Source organism: Chanodichthys erythropterus, chromosome 11 (genome assembly GCF_024489055.1).
Source record: "Chanodichthys erythropterus isolate Z2021 chromosome 11, ASM2448905v1, whole genome shotgun sequence".
Lineage (NCBI taxonomy): Eukaryota > Metazoa > Chordata > Actinopteri > Cypriniformes > Xenocyprididae > Chanodichthys > Chanodichthys erythropterus.
This window is the reverse complement of record NC_090231.1, coordinates 39226432-39248438: the sequence shown is the minus strand read 5'-3', so window position 1 is coordinate 39248438 and position 22007 is coordinate 39226432. Positions and strand designations below refer to the sequence as shown.

General features: G+C 35.7%; 1 protein-coding gene across 11 annotated transcripts in view; it reads left to right on the top strand.

Moving 5' to 3' along the window:
- nav2a (neuron navigator 2a) overlaps positions 1 to 22007 on the top strand; it is a 180218-nt gene that overhangs the window by 97433 nt on the left and 60778 nt on the right. For 8 of the 11 annotated variants that reach the window (XM_067399762.1, XM_067399760.1, XM_067399755.1 and 5 more), the window contains exons 2-7: positions 1292 to 1409; positions 3765 to 3817; positions 13852 to 13924; positions 15169 to 15391; positions 15639 to 15692; positions 19283 to 19416. In XM_067399762.1, the coding sequence (XP_067255863.1) occupies positions 3815 to 3817; positions 13852 to 13924; positions 15169 to 15391; positions 15639 to 15692; positions 19283 to 19416 (487 nt within the window). In that variant the 5' untranslated portion in view covers positions 1292 to 1409; positions 3765 to 3814. Of the gene's footprint in view, positions 1 to 1086; positions 1210 to 1291; positions 1410 to 3764; positions 3818 to 13851; positions 13925 to 15168; positions 15392 to 15638; positions 15693 to 19282; positions 19417 to 22007 lie in introns of those variants that run through there. The other 3 variants (XM_067399759.1, XM_067399757.1, XM_067399763.1) reach the window with 2 other exon arrangements.

The following is a 22007-nucleotide window of genomic DNA, read 5'->3' as shown; positions in this document are numbered from 1 at the left end:
GTGTAAGAAATATCCCTGAGAAAGAATACAATGGAATCGGGAACTGAACACTTGAATTACATGCCAAGATCTAAGACCACTATCCTTTCAGCCAGTGAAACATCAAAATTATACTGCAGCTTTAAGACATTTTGTTAACATAGTCTTAATGCCATAAAGGAATCATTATCAGATGAACTAGATTCAATACTGGTACTCATTTCTTTTGACATGAAAAGCTTGTTTACATGGTGGTGACCTGGTTCAGTCTGACAGACAAGTGTCATCTGTAATTTCCTCATGTCTTTTGTTTCTTGGAGGCATGTTTACCCTTACCTTCACTTCACTGTCTTCACCTCACCTTTAATTACATCTGACTCACTTAGCCCACAAAACTTCAAAGCGTGAGCTAGATATGTACATTTCTCCATTGACTTTGGTCATCGCTCCCCGTAATTATATGGGCTTTGCATGCTGTTTTAAGTAGAAATTACTCTAGCGAGTGATTCAAGGGATAGTGTTTATTTTGATGGTACAGGGACTAAGGGTGCACCTGTTATTTCCCATCTAGGAAGCTGATTCCTCACATGAGTAACAGTAATACCACCAGTCTTTATTTACTCATGAAAAACACCACACAAGCTCTTCAACCCCCTTGTGGGAATGTGTTTGACTTCTGCCAGGCCTTTGTGTGTAAAGCCTGCACCACATCTAACAATAAAACAACTCCCTACTGTAAAATGTGGTGTTTATGTGATGTTGTATGTGATATAGCCTATTATTATTAGTTAATTGAAAATTGTGATGTTGAAGTGTTAAAAAAAACATTCGCACACCTAAAAGAACGTGTTAACAACAACTAAAGACATGTTCCATGTAAGCTTTTCCTTTATTTTCCACAGAAACGTGATGATTTGGGCATCTCTGTGCGTTTTAATGCTCGTCGGACTACGTGTTTTCCGCTTTGCCTAACTTGTGACGGGACGCGGGAATGTTTTTGGACAGCAAACAACACATGACTCCTTTCAAACCCATTCAGAGGTTTAATTTAAGCTCCCTCGGGGTCTCCCTCCTCCTGCTCCAGTGAAGGGGCTTTTCTGTGATGTCAGACGGGAGAATTCGAGCATTATTAGTGCTGAATAACTTGAATAAGGCACAATGGAGTTGATTTGAATAGAGCGCGGAGCCTGAGAGACGCTGCGCTCAGTCTTCGCGGAGCCGCGGTTACGTGTATGTCGTGAATACAAGTTGTTTGAAACTTTTTTTGATGGATGGATTTATAAGCGAGGTTTCTCCTCTCTCGTTTTGACAGATCTACACGGACTGGGCGAATCACTACTTGGCCAAATCGGGACACAAACGCCTGATTAAAGACCTGCAGCAGGATGTGAGCGATGGCGTGCTGCTGGCTGAGATCATCCAGGTTATCGGTGAGCGATTCACTCTCTCTAACAGGCAAATATAATTGATCAAAGATTTTCTGTGCAAGATGTACATATATTGCATAAGATATTTTAGTATTTTTTTTAAATATATAAAATTATATAATTTACTCACTAATAATTAGCCTACTTTTTAAAATGATTTTTAGTTGGCCTATTGTAAATTCGATCTAGATTAGATATAATAGGCTTAATGCATTGTTACAGTCTAATTATTAAAAATGAATACATCAGAGAGTATTATAAATAAATAATATGTGACATTTTTATATGTTTCTGCATTTATATTTAAACAGTACTCTCAGCATGCATTCATTAGACCAAAAATATTGGATTTATTAAACTATATTAGGAATACATTATAAAATATTATAAAGGATGATGGTTTGCTTCTTTTATTTATTTATTTTGATCACATTGTGCTCAGTGTATCGATTTATTAAACTAAAATGAGATAATATTGGATTATTACATGATCAAATTATTAAAAAAGATCACAGATATATTTATGCATTTATATTTAATTCTTTTTTTTTTTTTCAAAACATGCATTTTTCACTAACATTTAATGTATTTAATTATATTTTAAAATACATTTCAAACTATTATTTACTTATTTATTGTCTTTGTATTCTTCAAAATGAATTAGCAATGCTTTTACCTTTCAGTCACTAATATTTTAAGTTTGTTAAATCTGTCATGGCAGACTACTTATTATCGCAGTAGATCCACCCAGTTGTAATAGGAGTTTTTAATGCTTTAATACTATTTACATACTTCCTAGTGCTCAGTAGGAAAACTGATCCCTGCAGTTCTTCCCATGGACACACAAAAATAGAGTTTTTCTTTACCTCTGTCCTCCAAAATTGTTTTGTAAGAACCGGAAAGCATTTGGTTACTTAACAGCAGAAAGTATGGTGTTCTGGGGTAAAGCGGTGTTATATGACTCATCATTGTGGTCATCCCACTTTGTCCTCTTGTGTTTTCTATATCTCAAGGGAATATGACACACTGGCCAATTGAAGCTGAAACCCGACCGGTCCGGGTCTGACAGACACAAATACTGCAGGCAACCAATCACATGCTTCACATATTTACTTTTTTATAATAAAGGGAGCTGATGGCCAAAAGTTTCAAAAGGAAATTTTAAAATAAGAAAATGTCTGGAATGGGGACAATAAAGATATTTAAATAACTTACGCTAAGTTACAGGGGCCACAAAAAGTATTTGGATATTTAAAATATATAGAATCATCACATGTCATTTGTTTTAAAGAAAGATATGAGATAAAAATAAGATATTCAGAATGAATTCTGAGGTCTAGAATTTGCTTGCAGATGCCACCTTCATATTTATATATATATATATATATATATATATATATATTTCTAATTACATATGATACATAGAGTGTATGTATGCATGTAAATAGTGATTAAATAACACATTATTTAGAATACATGGCAACTGTTTATTTGATGTTATATATTATTTTTATTTCAAATTGTCATATTGAAGCCAACTAAAAATACCATGGTATTTAAATGTTACTTCATGTATTTCATGTATATACTTCATAAGAATTTCATGGTTTATGTTAAAAAAAAATGTTTTAAAGAAATTTAGAGGTCTAGAGTTTGTTTGCAGATGCCACCTTGATATATATATTTTTTTTAATATCGAATTTTGATATTTCATGCAAGGAAATTAATGCATTCTTACTTGTGGCTTTAGTATTTTATATAAAATAATAATTAAATAACATTATAAAATAATGAATTAAAAATATTTAAAATGTATGTACAGTATATTTAAAAATATACATAAATTGTGATGTTTATGTGAAATTATTTCAAAGATGGCCACCCAAATGGTTGTCCTGTAATCACAGAGTCAGGGCGTCTCAGATGTGTCTGTCTTCCATGCTTACTCACCTGACATCTTACACATTCCCCACACATTTTTCCCACAGCGCAGGAGGTAAAGTGATTCCTGCAGGCATGTAGCTGTCATTGTAGCCGTGTGTGCAGTTGTCAGCAGTGAGCGAACGGCCCTGTTTCAGCTGCCGTGGTGGGGTGGGGGTGTGGCTGGGCCCGCCGGGATGCAGGGTGGAGAGCAGTCAGTCACCCTGAGGAAAGCCCCAAAGCAGTCGCATCCCAGCAGGCCCTGCCACACAGTTGCTCAAGCAGGATCTAGTTTCCACATTAGAGGTCAAAAATCTGTCCGGCTCAGACTCAGAAAGGACATACTGCACTTCAGGCTTACAACTAAGGAAATCCGCCAACTTGTTTCCTTTTGTAAATTAATTTGTCTATATTTCTGTCTTTTTCCGGATACCGCAGCAAATGAGAAGATTGAGGATATTAATGGATGTCCTAAGAGTCGTTCTCAGATGGTAAGCATTATTTATAATTATGATTTATTGCCTTCTTGTTGTGTCATTTTGACAATCGGAGAATATGTCCATTAAAAGGCAATGCTGTATCTGTCCAGGGAAACAATAATACATTGACTGTTCAGAAACATTTTCTCACAGCATGCTTGGCTTACAGTATGGACTTGCACTTTAATACTGTTATTTTTGCTTCTCTTGCGGTCTTTCTTTATAAACATCTGGGGTAGTTTGGCAGAAACTTAAAAAACTCTTGAAACCATCAGTAAATGTATAGGTTTGGAGGAAGCACAAGCCAGATTACAGATGTAAAGGGCTATTTTAGCCAAGCCATAGCTAAGCAAAACAAACTCTAGAAGTCCGAGTATCACCGATGGTAGTATCACACATGAACAGAGGCAGCGGTTAGTTTTGACTTGTCTCCATTACAAAGGCAGCTGTCAAGCCTGATTGGACGCAACAAAGGAATCATTTTCAAAGGGCTTTTTTTCTTTATGGTAGATAGACCATACATGCGTTTTGTTATTATTAGAGGTTTCGATAATAATAGTGGTCTGTTGACACAGTGATGAAGCCCAGTTGAAACCAGCGGATGTTGGGTTTGGAGGCTGGTGTGCTACGATCTTTGGCCAACTGGCTTCACTAGAAAGACAATACTGCAGTGGTTGATAAGGATGAGAATCGCTGAGAATTGAAACATACTGCTTCCAATTCTAATTAAAGATTCAAGTCCCTTATTGGTTCCATTAGTGATTCTTTTAGACTTTTTAGGAAGAAATATTTGGAAGCATAAGCTTGATGTATCCAATTTTGGATTTTAAAAGAACAAATATACACTACACTTCAAAACTTTGTTTTTGAAAGAAGTCTCTTATGATCACCAAATCTGCATTTATCTGATCAAAAATACAGTAATATTTTTAAAAATGATTACAATTTTAAATATCTATTTTCTGTTTTAAGATATTTTAAGATGAAATTAATTCCTTTGATGGCAAAGCTGGTAAAGTGTCACATGATCCTTCAGAAATCATTCTAATATGCTGATTTGCTGCTCAAAAAACATTTATTATCAATGTTGAAAACAGTTGTGCTGCTTTATATTTTTGGGGAAACTATAATAAAAAAAAAATCAGGTTTCTTTGATGAATATAACATTCAAAAGAACAGCATTTATTTAAATTAGAAATATTTAGTAACGCCATACTTGTCTTTACTGTCACTTTTGATCAGTTTATTGCATCCTTGCTTTCAAAAGAAATCTTACTGACCCCCATATTTTTGAATGGTAGTGTAGCATAATTAATTTTTTGTTTTGCAAAATTAGTGTTCACACAGACTTTTTAATGATTTTTCCTGAGATTTTTTTATAGTCTTGGCATATAAGTGCAATCCCATAACTGGCCATAACTGTATATTAAAAATGATGAAACTACTGATTACAGCAGTAGCATAATGTGTATCTTTAGTACGATCTTGAGGTCCAGAAATTAATTCAGTACCCAATCCGATTCAAGTGTTTTGATTATCAAAAAGAACCGACTCATAATAGTCATTCATTCAGGAATTGGGCATCACTGGTTGCACTGCATGTTTTTGATTCAATAAAATGGAGTCAATACTAATAAGAGTCAGTTGTTTCGCAATCAGACCACTCTGGTCGCTGTATGTTTCTCAATAGCTATGTTTCCATCCACCAATTTTTATGCAAATTTTGGGATATTGCATAGAAAAATGGCAATATGCGCATACATTCTAAAAATGTGCATAAAAAAACTTCTTGTTGAATTGGATTATTATTTTATCCGATAAGAAGACATGCACATAAACTACGATTGAAACAAATTTACTGAATAAATCCCTTGATGCGCAACAAAAAAGTCACATGACATTTCCTCAGCAGAGGATGTGATTGATTGGATACCTGGACTAACCAGCAGATCAGTTTCATTGCACAGCGTCCCGAAGTATGTCATCAGAATGATTTTTGTTTAATTCCCTCCCAGAAGCATCTCTGCATGATTGCGTTTCCCAGCCCTAATGGTTGACAAGATTTACAAAGAAAGCTTGCTGGTAAACATTCTGACTATGCTGGTGTTTTCAGATGCGAGAGGTAGATTAGGAGGTTTAAATGGCAGGGGGTCATCTCTTTTACCCGTCTCTCATTGCTATCTCTCACTGACTTCCTCTTTCTCTGGCTCCATCAATTAGCTTCGTCCCCTCAGAAGCAAATTGCACCATAATTTACTACTTTTAGACACACACAGCCTTTGTGTTCCCATTTTCTTTCTCTTTTCCTTTTCTTTGCTCACAGTTTTCTTTCATTGTATAGCTGCGTGAATTCTTTTGAATTTCGCCATCTATATCTCAGCCGGTGGTAACTGTATTAGGATGTGCCTATGTGCACGTCTTTTCATGTCAGCAGGCATTCTTTATTTATGCATCTCACTGCAGTTTTCCTGTTTTTGAGTCACTCTGAAGCTGTTTTTAATTCCAGCGTGTGTATTTGTTTGTGCGCGTGTGTCTTTAGCTAGGAAGCAAAACACTGCTGGAAGCAGGTGCAAGCAAAGCTATTATGCAAATATCATCATTGTGTGTTTTTATCAAGAGTGGGAATTGCACAATCGCACGGTGGATGGGCCTCTAGTAACAGCTTACACTGGACACACAAGCACTTGTGTTGATTAGCATAAAGATCCATTCGGTGGAGTAATATCGCTGGAAACGCTAATTGTTGACACGATACTTAACCTCAGCATTCAGATGGTTAAATATGTAAACACATTAAGCCAAACTGATATTGTAGGAATTTGAATTAATTTGTCACAATAGCTTTGGAGGACCATAATATTGTTGCAGCATGTTTTAAGTGCTCAGCATGAAATGCAGGTATGCAACTCATTTTATTTCTAGAATGCATCAGAAATGGATGTTACATAGTAGGGCCTTAATAGTATGTCGACCAGAAAATAAATAATAATAATGATAATGGGCCAAAACACGTTTTTATTCAAATCTAAGTCTATGCAGTGTCTTCACTAATATAGTGAAACAAACTCATATGTTTGTGTCGCTCTACTCTCAATTGCTTAAAGGTGCCCTAGATTAAAAAATTTAATTTACCTCGGCATAGTTGAATAACAACAGTTCAGTACATGGAAATGACATACAGTGAGTCTCAAACTCCATTGTTTCCTCCTTCTTATATAAATTTTATTTGTTTAAAAGACCTCCAAAGAACAGGTGAATCTCAACATAACACCGACTGTTACGTAACAGTCGGGATCATTAATATGTACGCCCCCAACATTTGCATATGCCAGCCCATGTTCCCAACATTATAAAAGGCATTAGACAAGGGCAGCCAGTATTAACGTCTGGATCTGTGCACAGCTGAATCAACAGACTAGGTAAGCAAGCAAAGACAATAGCGAAAAATGGCAGATGGAGCAATAATAACTGACATGATCCAATGATTTTTAGTAGTGTTTGTAAATTGTCTTTCTAAATGTTTCGTTAGCATGTTGCTAATGTCCTGTTAAATGTGGTTAAAGTGACCATCGTTTCTTACTGTATTCACGGAGACAAGACTGTCGTTATTTTCATTATTAAACATAATGTGCAGTCTGTATAATTCATAAACAACTTCATTCGCTATAAATCTCTCCAACAGTGTGTAATGTTAGCTTTAGCCACGGAGCACTATCAAACTCATTCAGAATCAAATGTAAACATCCAAATAAACACTGTACTTACGCGATTAGACATGTTGCATGATGAACACTTTGTAAAGATCCATTTTGAGGGTTATATGTTTAAGGCAAGTGCAAGCTCTTGGGGTGTGGAGCATGAGAATTAAAGGGGAAGCACACCCTGAATCGGTGCATTTATAATGATGCCCCAAAATTAGTAAAAAAAAAAAAAAAACTATGGGGTATTTTGAGCTGAAACTTCACAGACACATTCAGGGGACACCTTAGACTTATATTACATCTTTTAAAAACATGTTCTTCGGCACCTTTAAAACTTTTTTCAATGAATGTGGAGTGTTAGTTTCTATTTAATCAATATATCTGTTACCCCTGGATATTTTGTGTTCATCTGATCATTTTATGAGTCTGGGCTATAGCATCAGATTCTCACATTCATGTATGGGACTGTTTTTACACCTGTTTGTTCCCTTTTAGACCACATCCTCCTGCCCTTTAAACCACCCAGCAGTCAGACAAAGCAAAGCAAACTGCTCGCAAGATACGCTGCGTTTTATATTAAGGGCTGTTGACACAGGGCTGCTAAAACACACAGGAAATCTCAGTGTTGTAACTCACCTAGTGGTGCATATTGACACAGAGAGTTGCTTCAGCTGAGTCATTCTCTGATCACATGTCTGGTGGATGTTAGTAAAGCAGAGCAAAGTGGCAAAAATGACAGAAAAAACTTTTTCAAGGACAAAAAGTAATGGGAGAGGAGATACAAAATATAGCATAACCACTTTACTGAACACTCTTTTCTTTTGTTTTGTTAGTTAAGGGGGAAATTATAAGTGGAATGATTGGCATGCTAATCTAATTTGGTTGTCTGTCAATCATCACAGGAGGTTGTTTTCTTCTTCTTCTTTGCTGTAACTTTAATGAGGCCTGGATTAGATGAGTGATGAAAGTAATTTTGGACAAAATTCATTCATTTTTTGAAGAAATTAATATTGTTATTCATCAAAAATGCATTAAGTTCACTGGCGATACTGAAGACTGGAGTAATGTCTGTTGAAAATTCAGCTTTGCCATCACAAGAATAAATTATTTTTGTTTAATTATTTTAAATTGTAATAATATTAAAAATATTTCAGTTTTTACTGTTTTTATGCAGCCTCTGTGAGCATAGAAGGCTTTTTAAAAACATTAACAATATTTTACAGTAAAAAGCATTTCTGCATGTGACACATTTTAATGTTGCTTTATTATACTTATATACAGGGTCTTATCATGAAAAGTTACAGTACCTGCATCAGTTATTCTGACCTAGAATAACACGTTTTGAGAGAGAGAAAAAAAGAAAGGCCTCAGCTTTTTAATGATATCATTATGTTGAGCTGAGATATAATCATTTAAATGTAGGGTGACATTTTCTTTTTTTTTTTACTTCAGTGCATAAACCTTGAATTTGTTTCTGGGTCATAGTGACTCTAAATTATATTTTTGAATTTTTGTCTTTGATGTTTTGCAATACAATAGTTCATTGGATGAAAACATAAAGTAACTTTCAGAACTGAAAAAATCTGTATTGGCACAACTTCCTGACATTTGAACACATGACCAGCACATTTACACACCAACAACACATATTTTGTGAAGATTTTATTGCAGTGTGTATACAACTAAAGATGATATCTTTGTAAAGGATCCCAACATTGGATCTGAGAGGCTAAAGTTTATCAAACAAAATGATTTCAATATAATTTTCAGATTTTGAACATTTCAAATCTCTCACAATGCAATGCAGACTTTGCAAAGTGGCTGTTTTTGAAAGATAAAGCAGCTAAAAACCATATTTGATCCAACAGCAAGGCACAACAGCAATTTAAAAGTCAGAAAATTATCATAGAATAACTAAATTTTAGTGTAAAACAATAACAATACTATAAGTGTATAGAGGATACAAAAAAGTAAAAAGCATGATATGACATCTTTAATGGTTAGCATCCATAATATTGATGGTATCAGATATGCTTGTTTAATTTTTAAGACACAAGTGTCTGGATTCTTTATACAGTATTACTGCACTTACATAACGCATGTCACATGACCAGTTGCCGTGTCAGTCACCACCTTTAAGTGCACACATTCTCTCTTTCTCCTCAACTCTATCTCACTTTCACATAAACACATTTACACACAAGGAGAACTTTCTTAGAAAACCAGTGGTGATGAAAAATATAATGACAGAGAGGGAAAAAAACAACCAGAGGGAGAGCTGGAGACAGATAATGAGAGAGACTTTGTGTGTGAGGGAGTCTTATATAGAAGGAATGTATCCGGTATATGTTAACATGTTTATGTGTTTGAGACAGACAATAGTTCTCTGTGTGTGTGTGTGTGTGTGTGTGTGTGTGTGTGTGTGTGTGTGTGTGTGTGTGTGTGTGTGTGTGTGTGTGTGTGTGTGTGTGTGTGTGTGTGTGTGTGTGTGTGTGTGAAGGTGTTTGTTTAGCAGGCCTTCTCTGCCCTGTTGTGTTACACAGAGCCTCTGAGGAGCAGATACACTCCTACAGTCTCTCACAGGTAACATGCAGCGAGGTGAGAATAAAACGCTCTGTCTTCAGGTACACGTTGTATTGCTTTAAGGACTTATTGGATTGATCATTGACGTAGGATACTTACAGAACAGGGAGTAAGATAAAACTCAAAATGCTTTTGTATTGTTATTTCTGATTTAGACATGTAAGTGTTGTACTGTACAAACTATTACAGTCATACAGCCGTGTAGTGTCTGCAAATGGCAAAGTGATTTTTTCTATGTGCTTTAATTGTTTCAATATTATGGAAAGTATGCTAACTTATATGTCATGTTTGAAAAGTTTTATCATACTTTTAATATCTTTGGCCAGTCAAACATTTTGCTGGAGTACTTCAAGCCATTAATGTATTTGGAGAAAGCTTTAACATTGAGCTCAACGTGCATTATTATCATTTTTTATTATTTTTAAGTGATAGAATGATTTATATTGGATGATATTTGGCCATTTTGAGGTCATAAGCATTAATCAGATGCTTGGCTAATTTACAGAGGTTTGACTTCCTTTTGTCATTTCCTAGCATCTACAGTATGTGAACTATGAATATTTTTGCTTATTAGAGTATTGTAAGATTTGGTTAGTAACATACTAGTATCCACATTAACCAACCAACTGTGGAAGTCGATTCTCCCACACATTATGCATTAGCAGCATCATTATTAGTGCATAATAAACAACTTAATTTTTTTTCACATTTATTGTGAAATTATTGTGAAAAAAGAAATGTGATTACAAATTTGTGTCTGTATTTTCAGTCTTAAAATTGTATTACTTTAAGAATTATGTTTAAATGTAATTTGAAATTGTATAAAAGTCAAGATATCATGGTCAGTAACAAATAAGGTTTTTAAAAGTGTAAAAAACATAATGGAGATATAATTAATTCTAAAGATTTATTAAGGGTTAACAATGAGATTATGTGGTTTTTATAATCAGTTAACACTGCTTTTGTCATTTTTACAAGAAAAAAAGTCACAAATTTCAGTTTTACCAAATGACACTTTTGGTTATACCGAATGACGATATTTTCAGACAATGCTAACAAGTTGAGCTTGTTAGCTAGCTAGCAAAAGGACAATTAAACATTTTATGTTTAGTACAAGTTTTTAAAATATTACAACATTTTCCATGTTTTATAGCGGTTGTACCGAATGACCTGATGTTTCGGGACATGCGTATGAGCAAGTGAAAACATGAATTTTTCAAATAGTTAAGACAGAGTTAGTTACTTTGCCTCATGACCATGTGGTCTTTTGCAGGTGTCTGAGTGAGGTCACATCCTGTCACATGATATTGACTGCATGACATGATCCAAAATGCTCCCTTTATATTGGTTACTCCGAATGACATCAATGAAATTCATTTTTCTAAACATTCTTTCTCATAACAAAACAACAACTTCTACACATAATTTAATACCATGTTGCACTATGTTGATATATGATGTTAAAAATCATGCCAGAATAAAAATATATATATATTTATTACATTTTAAGATGTTTTAATCACAAATGAAATGGCTGTTTTGGCCTTTGGACAGTTAAACAGAATTACCTTTTTTTGACTCTTCAAAATCTTTAAAATACCTTCATATGTAGCAAAATTTAATTAAAACCTTTTGGATTTAGTAAAAGAGATCTAGTTGTACTATCTTACATATTTTCGATGTCATATCTTTGTTTTTTATTATTATTATTAAGGCCTTTGGACAAAAAAATGACCCATCACGTCATTAACCCATGAACATCGATCTATGAACAAACAATACTGGGTGACCACTAATGTTTTTCACTAGTAGATTTATGTGGCTTATAAATACTAGCATGTGTTTTGTTCTGGTTAAGTGTTTTTTTATGGCTCTGTGATCAGTTGTTTGCTTTTATTCCAGTAGGTTTTGATTTCTATTGACCCAGTGAGTTTTTTTTAATGCAGCTATTATGAGAATGTCATTCAGAGTGATGTTTGCTGTCATGCAGACCAACAATCACTGAAGACAATGTTATGTTGGAGCTAAATTGCCCCACACCCCATTTTTCTAATGCATTCACATCGACTTCATAGAATATTATGCCTTGTAATTCAATTCAGAGAGGGAAAGAGAATATGGATTCCATTTCAACCCCTCTCTCAGTGATATTTTTATTTAGAAATGTTATTTTTAGTCCTGGATGTCTGGGATGTGATTCCTTCAAAGGTTCAGAGGAATCTAGAGCAAATTCTTTCCTCACATTTCTATATCTCCCTTGACCCTTCAGGCCAGCAACTGTTGGCTGCCAGCAACTGGGATATAGTCAGCGGGGCTGAAATGTGTTGCTACAGCTGACATAACTGACACGTGTGCTGACTAACCCATGGCAGAGGACCAGTTCTTTAATGCAGAACACTGGCATTAAATCAAAGTGATGCTCTATTAATTATACAGTGGCCCCAAAAATAGTGGGACACTTGAGCTTAACTTAAAAATGTATGAATTTGCATATGCAAAAAAAAAAAAAATCTAAGGAAGAGTTTTCTGCAAACAAATGATGCTAGAGCTTGTCTCAGAACTAACTTTTCTTATTTTTTGCACTTTTAACCAGCTGGTGTAGTTAATCACATTAATGATGAACAAGTTCTACAAATGTTTCAAATAGAGAAAATGTTGCAATACATTTTAATAATGAACAATATATCAAACCTAGTAACAAAACTACTTTTTGTTAAATGCTTCGCTGTAAAAGTGTGCTTGTGTGAGAATATATATAGTTGAACCAAAAATTTATTCAGACGTTTTTGATATTTTTGATATATTTTTACTAGTGGGTGCAGAACACTGTAGTTCATTTATGTAAGTGAGGATAGCAAAATAAAGTGAACTGTGACATATTATACCCAAAACAAGTTATTTAATGTATTTAATTACTGCAGGTTTAAGTAATATTTGAAATTTGCATTTCAATGTTTGTTCATATTTATTCATTTCGAGTAATCTCGAATCTGTTTTTGTGCAAGTGAGATGAGTAAATGCATGTTCACATTTATTATGACCATCATATTTACACAGCACACACAACCTCTGCACTTACCTGTGATTTCTCTCAGCATGTGGACAGGAGAGCTGTCAGTCAATAAATATGAAAACAAAGTAACTTGCTTTGTTGTAAATTTAACAGCAATGCGTTTAAAAATAAATTGTGATTACGTAACTCGCATTACTTTTAATGCAATTACTGATTATGAACAACCTGGACCTATGTATGGTAAACATCATTAACAAATTCCTAGTTGAGTCCACATGACCTTTAAGTATTGCCTATTACATCACTGTCCTCTCAGCCAATCAGATATGCTTATACATTTAAATTGAGTGACACTAGGATACGGCTGGGTCAGCATCATGGCCTCGATGGCGTCTCCTAGCAACAGGGCAAATGTGACGCCCTCAACGATTTGGAGTAATGGCTTTGCATACTGCTTTGACTGAGCAGCCAATCTATGCTCTCTGATAACACTACACCTCCTAGAGTGAGTGAACGTCCAGTCACGTATTCAGCCACAGAGAAGATGTGAAGCAACCTGAATCTAGACTGCAAGGACACAGCATCTGTTTTGAACTTAAGCAGACTGTTTGTTTTAGGTGATAACAGCCTTTTTTGTGTTTGTATGTGTGTGCGTGTGTGTGTTTTTTTTTTCTTTCATTATCATTTTAAATGATTGTTACAGTGCTTATCAAAGTACTCTCTTAATTTCTCTCCATGTCTCTCTCTAGATTGAGAACATAGATGCCTGTCTGAGCTTCCTAGCAGCCAAAGGTGTGAACATACAAGGACTATCAGCTGAAGGTAAAAACATGCCTATTTATAGCTTCAAGTAAGATTTCATAACAATTTGATCTTGCCTAATTGCTAAGTCAATTACTTTGCAAAATATGGGCTTTTTTACACTTTAAAGGATTAAACTGGGGTTATTTTAACCTGGGTTATGTTGTTACAAGTTTGACACTGTTCACTAGTTAGTAATTTGGGTAGTTAGATGTCAACATTTTACTCTGTACATCCTCAAACCCTGGGTTAATGTTCTTATTTTTGTATATTTATGAGATTAAAAACATTGATTGGACAGTTACAGCACAGTTTATTACTTTATCACTAAATGTGTTTTCCTGCACTTTTTGTCACTTTTATCTTATTTCCTCTAAACAAAAGGTATAAAAGTTTATTTGACTGTACAAAGCACATTAAAGGTGTCCTAGATTCAAAAATTGAATTTACCTCTCTCCAACAGTGTAGCATTAGCCGTTAGCGACAGAGCATAGCCTCAAACTCATTCAGAATCAATGTAAACATCAAAATAAACACTGTACTTACGCGATTAGACATGCTGCATGACGAACACTTTGTAAAGATCCATTTTGAGGGTTATATTAGCTGTTTGAACTTTTTTTATGTTGTTTAAGGCAAGCATGAGCTCTTGGGGCATGGAGCACCAGATTTAAAGGGCCGCACACCCTGAATCAGCGAATTTCTAATTATGCCCCAAAATAGGCAGTTAAAAAAATGAATAAAATGGGGTATTTTGAGCTGAAATTTCACAGACACATTCAGGGGACACCTTAGACTTATATTATATCTTTTAAAAAAAGGTTCTAGGGCACCTTTAATATTTAATGATGCATGGGTTGTTTAGTTCATGATTGTCAGTTTGTTGCCAAACAACTTGCTGTAACTCTCAAGCAAACGTCTTTGCCCTCGGAAAAGCTGTACTTCATAACCCAGGGTCAAAAGTGACGCTAAACCCTTTTTAGAATTGCATGCTGGTTAACGGCATATCAATGAAACTACAATTAAATATGAAAGCAGGTGGCTTTATTATCACCCACTTGACTGATGGTGGGACTCTGCCTGAAAACTGGAAGGTTTTTGTCGCAGTTTCTACAAGGAGAAAGAGCGAGATGCTCAAACCTTTCATGCTTTATGGGGAACTGTGCTTGTAATTAGCGCCCTACTAATTACTTGGAGAGAAAAGTGTCTGCAAAATGATATACTAAACTGCAATCTCTTGTTGAACATCTCTCTCTCACACACAGAGATCCGGAATGGAAATCTGAAAGCCATCTTGGGTCTTTTCTTTAGCCTGTCTCGATACAAGCAGCAGCAGCAGGCGATCAGACAGACGCACACGCAACACACACATTCACACGCTCCTTTAAGCCAGCAGAGCAGCGCTCCAGCCCAGCTGATCTCCACCTCGCATGGGACACACACCTCAGCCTCACACACTCACAGAACGCAAGCAGAGATGCAGTCCAGGTAAAATATCTCACTATCCACTTATCTGTCTGTCTGTCTATCATTATAACATTCTATCTGTCAGTCTATCTTATGTACATATGTTATATGGATTGTTTGTGCTTTGATGGCAGTCTCTTTGAATGCATTTTCATTCTCTTAGCTTTGTGATGTTGTTAGTCATCACTCTCTGTGTTTCTCTCTCTCTCTCTCTCTCTATCTCTTTATCTATCTTTCTTCTCTTGTTTCTCTTCTTCTTTCAATCTAGGGATGGCTCTCAGAGTAAACTCAAGTTTTCCATTGGTCAGAAAAAGTCTTCTAGGTAGCGCTTTCACTCCCATCCTCCCTATTTCCTACTCTGTCAACCTGCTTGTCATCACCCTCCTCTTCCTCACTTACTCTCTGCATGTTATCTTGTGGTCTAATTCTACCCATGTATGTACAATATTGTTCTGGTAAACTAACGCAAATATTAGAACTGGCTACAATGTATTAATTACAAGCAATGATTGATTATCATTTGCCTGTATAAATCATTCATTATAAAATATTCATTCTTGCATCAGTAATGCCTTACTTTACAGTTATAATTGAGCTGTATCTTCTCATAAATAACTGTAAACACCATTATAACTAAAGAGTGTGCTGCATTAAAACACATGACCAACACAATATTTCAGGTGTTTATCATGTGTTGGTGTAGTTCATTACACCATTTAAGGCATGTGAACCATTCAACACTTGAAATGGGTATTTATGGGTATTATAAAGCATAGTTTTATAAAGTATTTTAGCTGTGATTACAGTTATTTAAGAAACAATAGAACATCGTGGTGTTTCCTGCAGGATTTTGTGAGACACATCTGGCTGGACTTCGGTCCCTCTAGGGAGGTAGAAACTACTGTTTCTGTGAAAAGATCTTTACAAACACATCACGTTCCAAATCTAGTTAAATGCTGTAATCATCTTCCCACATAAATGTTGGATATTATGCTAATGTGAAAATAATGCTGGTGCCCGCTACGTTGCCAAATGCACGCTAAACACACAGCACATGCAGAGATGGAGTTCACTGCATTCATTCACTGTGAACTTATAAGTCATTCTGAGAGGGGGGCAACACGTACCGGATCATGAGCAAATCTTGTGAGCAAAGTGCGCACTTCGCTTTGAAACACGCAGCGTAAACAGACTATATACTTATTGAATTAAATCAGTCTTTTGAGATTTGATAAGGGCACAAAGTCATATTGTGTTTTCCATTTTAGCTCGTTTCACAGATACTTTAAAACACGATTGCAAAAAAAAGTTGGGACACTGTACAAATTGTGAATAAAAACAGAATGCAATGATGTGGAAGTTTCAAATTTCTATATTTTATTCAAAATACAACATAGAGGACATATCAAATGTTTAAACTGAGAAAATGTATCATTTTAAGGGAAAAATAAGTTGGGACAAGGCCATGTTTACCACTGTGTGGCATCCCCTCTTCTTTTTATAACAGTCTGCAAACGTCTGGGGACTGAGGAGACAAGTTCCTCAAGTTTAGGAATAGGAATGTTGTCCCATTCTTGTCTAATACAAGCTTCTAGTTGCTCAACTGTCTTAGGTCTTCTTTGTCGCATCTTACTCTTTATGATGTGCCAAATGTTTTCTATGGGTGAAAGTTCTGGACTGCAGGCTGGCCATTTCAGTACCCGCATCTTTCTTCTACGCAGCCATGATGTTGTAATTGATGCAGTATGTGGTCTGGCATTGTCCTGTCGGAAAATGCAAGGTCTTCCCTGAAAGAGACGACTTCTGGATGGGAGCATATGTTGTTCTAACTTGGATATACCTTTCAGCATTGATGGTGCCTTTCCAGATGTGTAAGCTGCCCATGCCACACGCACTCATGCAACCCCATACCATCAGAGATGCAGCCTTCTGAACTGAGCACTGATAACAACTTGGGTTATCCTTGTACTCTTTAGTCAGGATGACATGGCGTCACAGTTTTCCAAAAAGAACTTCAAATTTTGATTCGTCTGACAGCAGAACAGTTTTCCACTTTGCCACAGTCCATTTTAAATGAGCCTTGGCCCAGAGAAAACGTCTGCGCTTCTGGATCATGTTTAGATAGGGCTTCTTTTTTGACCTATAGAGTTTTAGTCGGCAACGGCGAATGGCACGGTGGACTGTTTTCTGGAAGTTTTCTGGAAGTATTCCTGAGCCCATGTTGTGATTTCCATTACAGTAGCATTCCTGTATGTGATCGTGCCGTCTAAGGGCCCGAAGATCACGGGCATCCAGTATGGTTTTCCGACCTTGACCCTTACACACAGAGATTGTAGACGATGATAACTTCAAACTCTTTGCAATTTTTTTCTGAGAAACTCGATTCTGATACTGCTCCACTATTTTTCGCCGCAGCATTGGGGGAATTGGTGATCCTCTGCCTATCTTGACTTCTGAGAGACACTGCCACTCTGAGAGGCTCTTTTTATACCCAATCATGTTGCCAATTGACCTAATAAGTTGTAAATTGGTCCTCCAGCTGTTCCTTATATGTACATTTAACTTTTCTGGCCTCTTATTGCTACCTGTCCCAACTTTTTTGGAATGTGTAGCTCTCATGAAATCCAAAATGAGCCAATATTTGGCATGACATTTCAAAATGTCTCACTTTCAACATTTGATATGTTATCTATATTCTATTGTGAATAAAATATTAATATATAAGTTAATGAGATTTGTAAATGATTGCATTCCTTTTTTATTCACAATTTGTACAGTGTCCCAACTTTTTTGGAATCGGGTTTGTATATATATATATATATATATATATATATATATATATATATATATATAGAGAGAGAGAGAGAGAGAGAGAGAGAGAGAAAGAAAGAAAGAAAGAAAGAAAGAAAGAAAGAAAGAAAGAAAGAAAGAAAGAAAGAAAGAAAGAAAGAAAGAAAGAAAGAAAGAAAGAAAGAAAGAAAGAAAGAGAAAGAAAGAAAGAAAGAAATGACCAATTCTGGTGAAGTTTTCCTTGGATATATCCAGCAAGACAGAATATGTGGACTCTGTCAGGTGATGTTACCCAAAAACATGTCCCTGTGGAAATGTCTGCTCAGTGAGCCGTGTTAACTTTAAAATAACCTCTCTGTGTGATGCCCTGCTTGAGTATGAGATTAATTATTAATAGCGGTGTGTAGTGTGTGACTGAAAGGTGGAGGTTGTAATTTTAGCGCATGAATGATGTTCATCACCAAGTGATGTAAATGCATTTTACTCACATGTGTAATGCATTTGAAAAATACACTCAATCACCTACTTTAAAATCCCCACTTTGAATATTGGCCCAGGCTTTATCATACCACCATTCTTTTTTTTTCTTTTTTTTTTTTTTTTTGGTAACATGTGATGCAATGTTGTCATCTATTGGTGGATAGTTGTAATTGCAGTTAAGCCTTCCACAGACATAAGATGTATTTTAGGTGACTAGGAAAATAAATATAGAGGAAAATCTCCCTACAGCATTGCTATTTTACATACTTTTGAGAAAATGTCAAGGCCACACAATTGACAGCAGTGAGATTAGCATAGGTCACTACAGATGTTACTATATTTTACATGACATTGACATGACATTTACCTTGACTTGATTGTTAGCTGAGATTAGTCTATTTGTCTGTCAATCATCTTTAAGACTAGGACTGAGGGAGAAATGCCACATTATAATCACAAATCTCCATCAAACAGGCGGTTTACTGGGTATTTACTTCTATGTTTCTTTTGTGTCAGTATTTGACATATATGGCATATATTTTGTGAAAGCTAAATATTTAGCTTCTATTCTACCCTGGGCAGCATCAACACAAAGCTGTGTAAAATCTTGTTGTGAATATTCTGGTTCTCTTGCTGTCACAGATTACCTGGCCCCACCTCGAGGATGTCCACTGCGGGCAGTGAGAGTTCTCCTCGAGGCTCCATCAGTTCAGCAGGGAATCGCCGCAGTCAGGTGTTCAGTGATAAAGCCAAACCTGCAGCAGCTCAGGCCAAAGGTAAACACAACTTCTGAACCGAAACATTACATCATAGCAGATAATAGCAGGCCCATGTTTTATTAAAACTCTTTAGTGTGGCAGCTGGCTGGGGTGCAGTTTATTTCTATATACAGCTTTGAACACATTCACCTCTACAGGGTCATTCCAGTTTACTTTATCTGTGATTTTGTCATGCATGCATGGGCAAAATGTACTGGAATAAAATTGTGTCTCATGTTTTAGCTATGTAGCAACATTTGTGATGCGTATAAGGTATGTTTATGGTTTGTTTCTTTCTCCAAAAATTAAATATCTTATGTTATTTGCATTTTAAACACTAATGGAGTGTTTAAAGTTAAATCTTTGGAGCTAATCTATATTTACTCTCCAGGCGGTGTTCATGTACACTACTGTTCAAAAGTTTGGGGTCAGTAAAGGATGCTTTTTTTATTCAGCAAGGATGCATTAAATTGATCAAAAGGGAAAGTAAAGACTTTTACATTGTGACAAAATATTTTATTTCATCAAAGAATCATGAAAAAAATATCATGGTTTACACACACACACACACACACAATTAACTGTTTTCAACATTGATAATAATCAGAAATGTTTCTTGAGCAGCAAATCAGAATATTAGAATGATTTCTGAAGGATCATGTGACACTGAAGACTGGAGCAATGATGCTGAAAATTGAGCTTTGATCACAAGGATAACAATTAAAATAAAAAAAGTCTAACTGACCCCAAATGGTAGTGTATTTACTGAATATGTGTATTTACTAAAACAATATCTAAATGTATAAAAACTGCATCTTGGCTGACGTTATCCAGTACTCCACATGTCCTTGTAATGTCAGCAGAAATCTTCAACAATTTCTGGAATAATGTGCACTGATGATTTACAGTATGCACAATAAGATAAACCGGGTCAATTTAGAGTTCATGTTGACTTTAAGCGGTCACTGTGTTAAAATGTGCCAACCACATTTCTGTGCTCGCTGACGGAGCTGTGCTGTTTGGAGCAGTTAATGTAGCAGTCAGTGCTGGAAATAACTGCTTATAATGACCTTGAGCGAAGCTAGTCACACAAACCCTAGATGAGATGTTTGAAAGATGTTGCAAATGTGTGTGTGGGGGGATCTGGCTTTGAAAGCAGAGTGAATGAAGCATTTCTGCATTAATTAAGCTCCAATTAGTGTGTTTTGGGCATGAGAATGTGGCAACAGTGAAAGAGAGACAGAGAGAGGAGGAGGTTTCCACCATGTCATGTTTATTCACTATACTGTTTTTCTACTGTATGTGTACATATGTATTTTTCAAAGCAGATTCTTCTAAGAGAGTTTGCTTACTTTATTCTATGCCCGTGTTTAAAAGGACTCACTTTTTAAGAGTATCTCCTGACTGTAACTAATATCTGGCTTGTGTGCAGTTGAAGAGTTCAAATGTTTTGGTCTTGTGACAGTGAAAGTTAGTAAATGGTGTCAGCCGACTGATTCTCCCCTATTACATTTAGATCTGTTATTCTGAGTGTGTGACAGCGAGAATGTGAATTACAGAGCAAACGGGCTTGAACTCTTCTGTGTGGATGTGACGCTATTGAAACATACATAAGATAGCAGTCAAGAGAGTTGGTGGGGATTTAGTTTCAAAATTTAAAAGAAAACAGTTTAACATTTTGTGTTTTCAGAATTTAAAATAAATTTTCTTAAGGACTAAATTAAAAGTTGTCACATAAACTGCAGTACATTTGCAACAGTGTTTTTGTAATTTTATGCACTTTGATATTACTTTGTTTTTAAAGCAGCATTTTTTTTTTATTATTATTATTTAGTGTAAAAGTTTTTACATTGCAAAATGTTCCCATTAAGGTCCATATTCTGGTTGAGCCTTTATTTATAGCAACTGCAGTATTCTTGTATAATATTGGCTTAATCAGGTTATGGCAGTTAATGTGTTTACATGATCATCAAATTATGACAAATAATTATCTGGAATTTTCTTGTACATGTAAACATGATGACTATTCAATAATAGAGGGAAAAAACTGACAAGGAGCAATATGAAACAGGCATGAGCTGTTTATTCACTCAGAAAAAAGGTACAAAAACTGTCACTGGGGCAGTACCCTTTTTTACCCCTAAGTAAGTTAGTACCTTAAAGCTGCAGTCCGTAACTTTTTTTGGTTAAAAATGATCCAAAATCAAATGAGCAAGTACTTCAGTGTTCAAAACTATATCCTTACCTTAGTTTTTCACAACAGTAAGCTTGTAATAATGTTTCCTAATTTGAGTGGTACTGCTAGGTTTCCGCGGGAAATTTGAGCATGCTGCCATTCGTCTTTATGTCACGTCTGTTTACATAAAGAAGCAGTCCCAGCTAGTAGGCTAGGATGCTGCTGGTGACGGATCATTTATAGCCTTTTCTCACAGCAACTGGAATAATTAAACTTATTATTTAGATGGCGGATTGTACGGTATGACAAATTAACGTTAGAGATTAGACTGTACAGAAACTGAAATCTGCAGTTAACGCATCGAAGTATAAGCACGAGACATCGCTTGTCAGAGCGCGATCAGACCTCACTAAGCGAGTGCTGAACGCAGTTG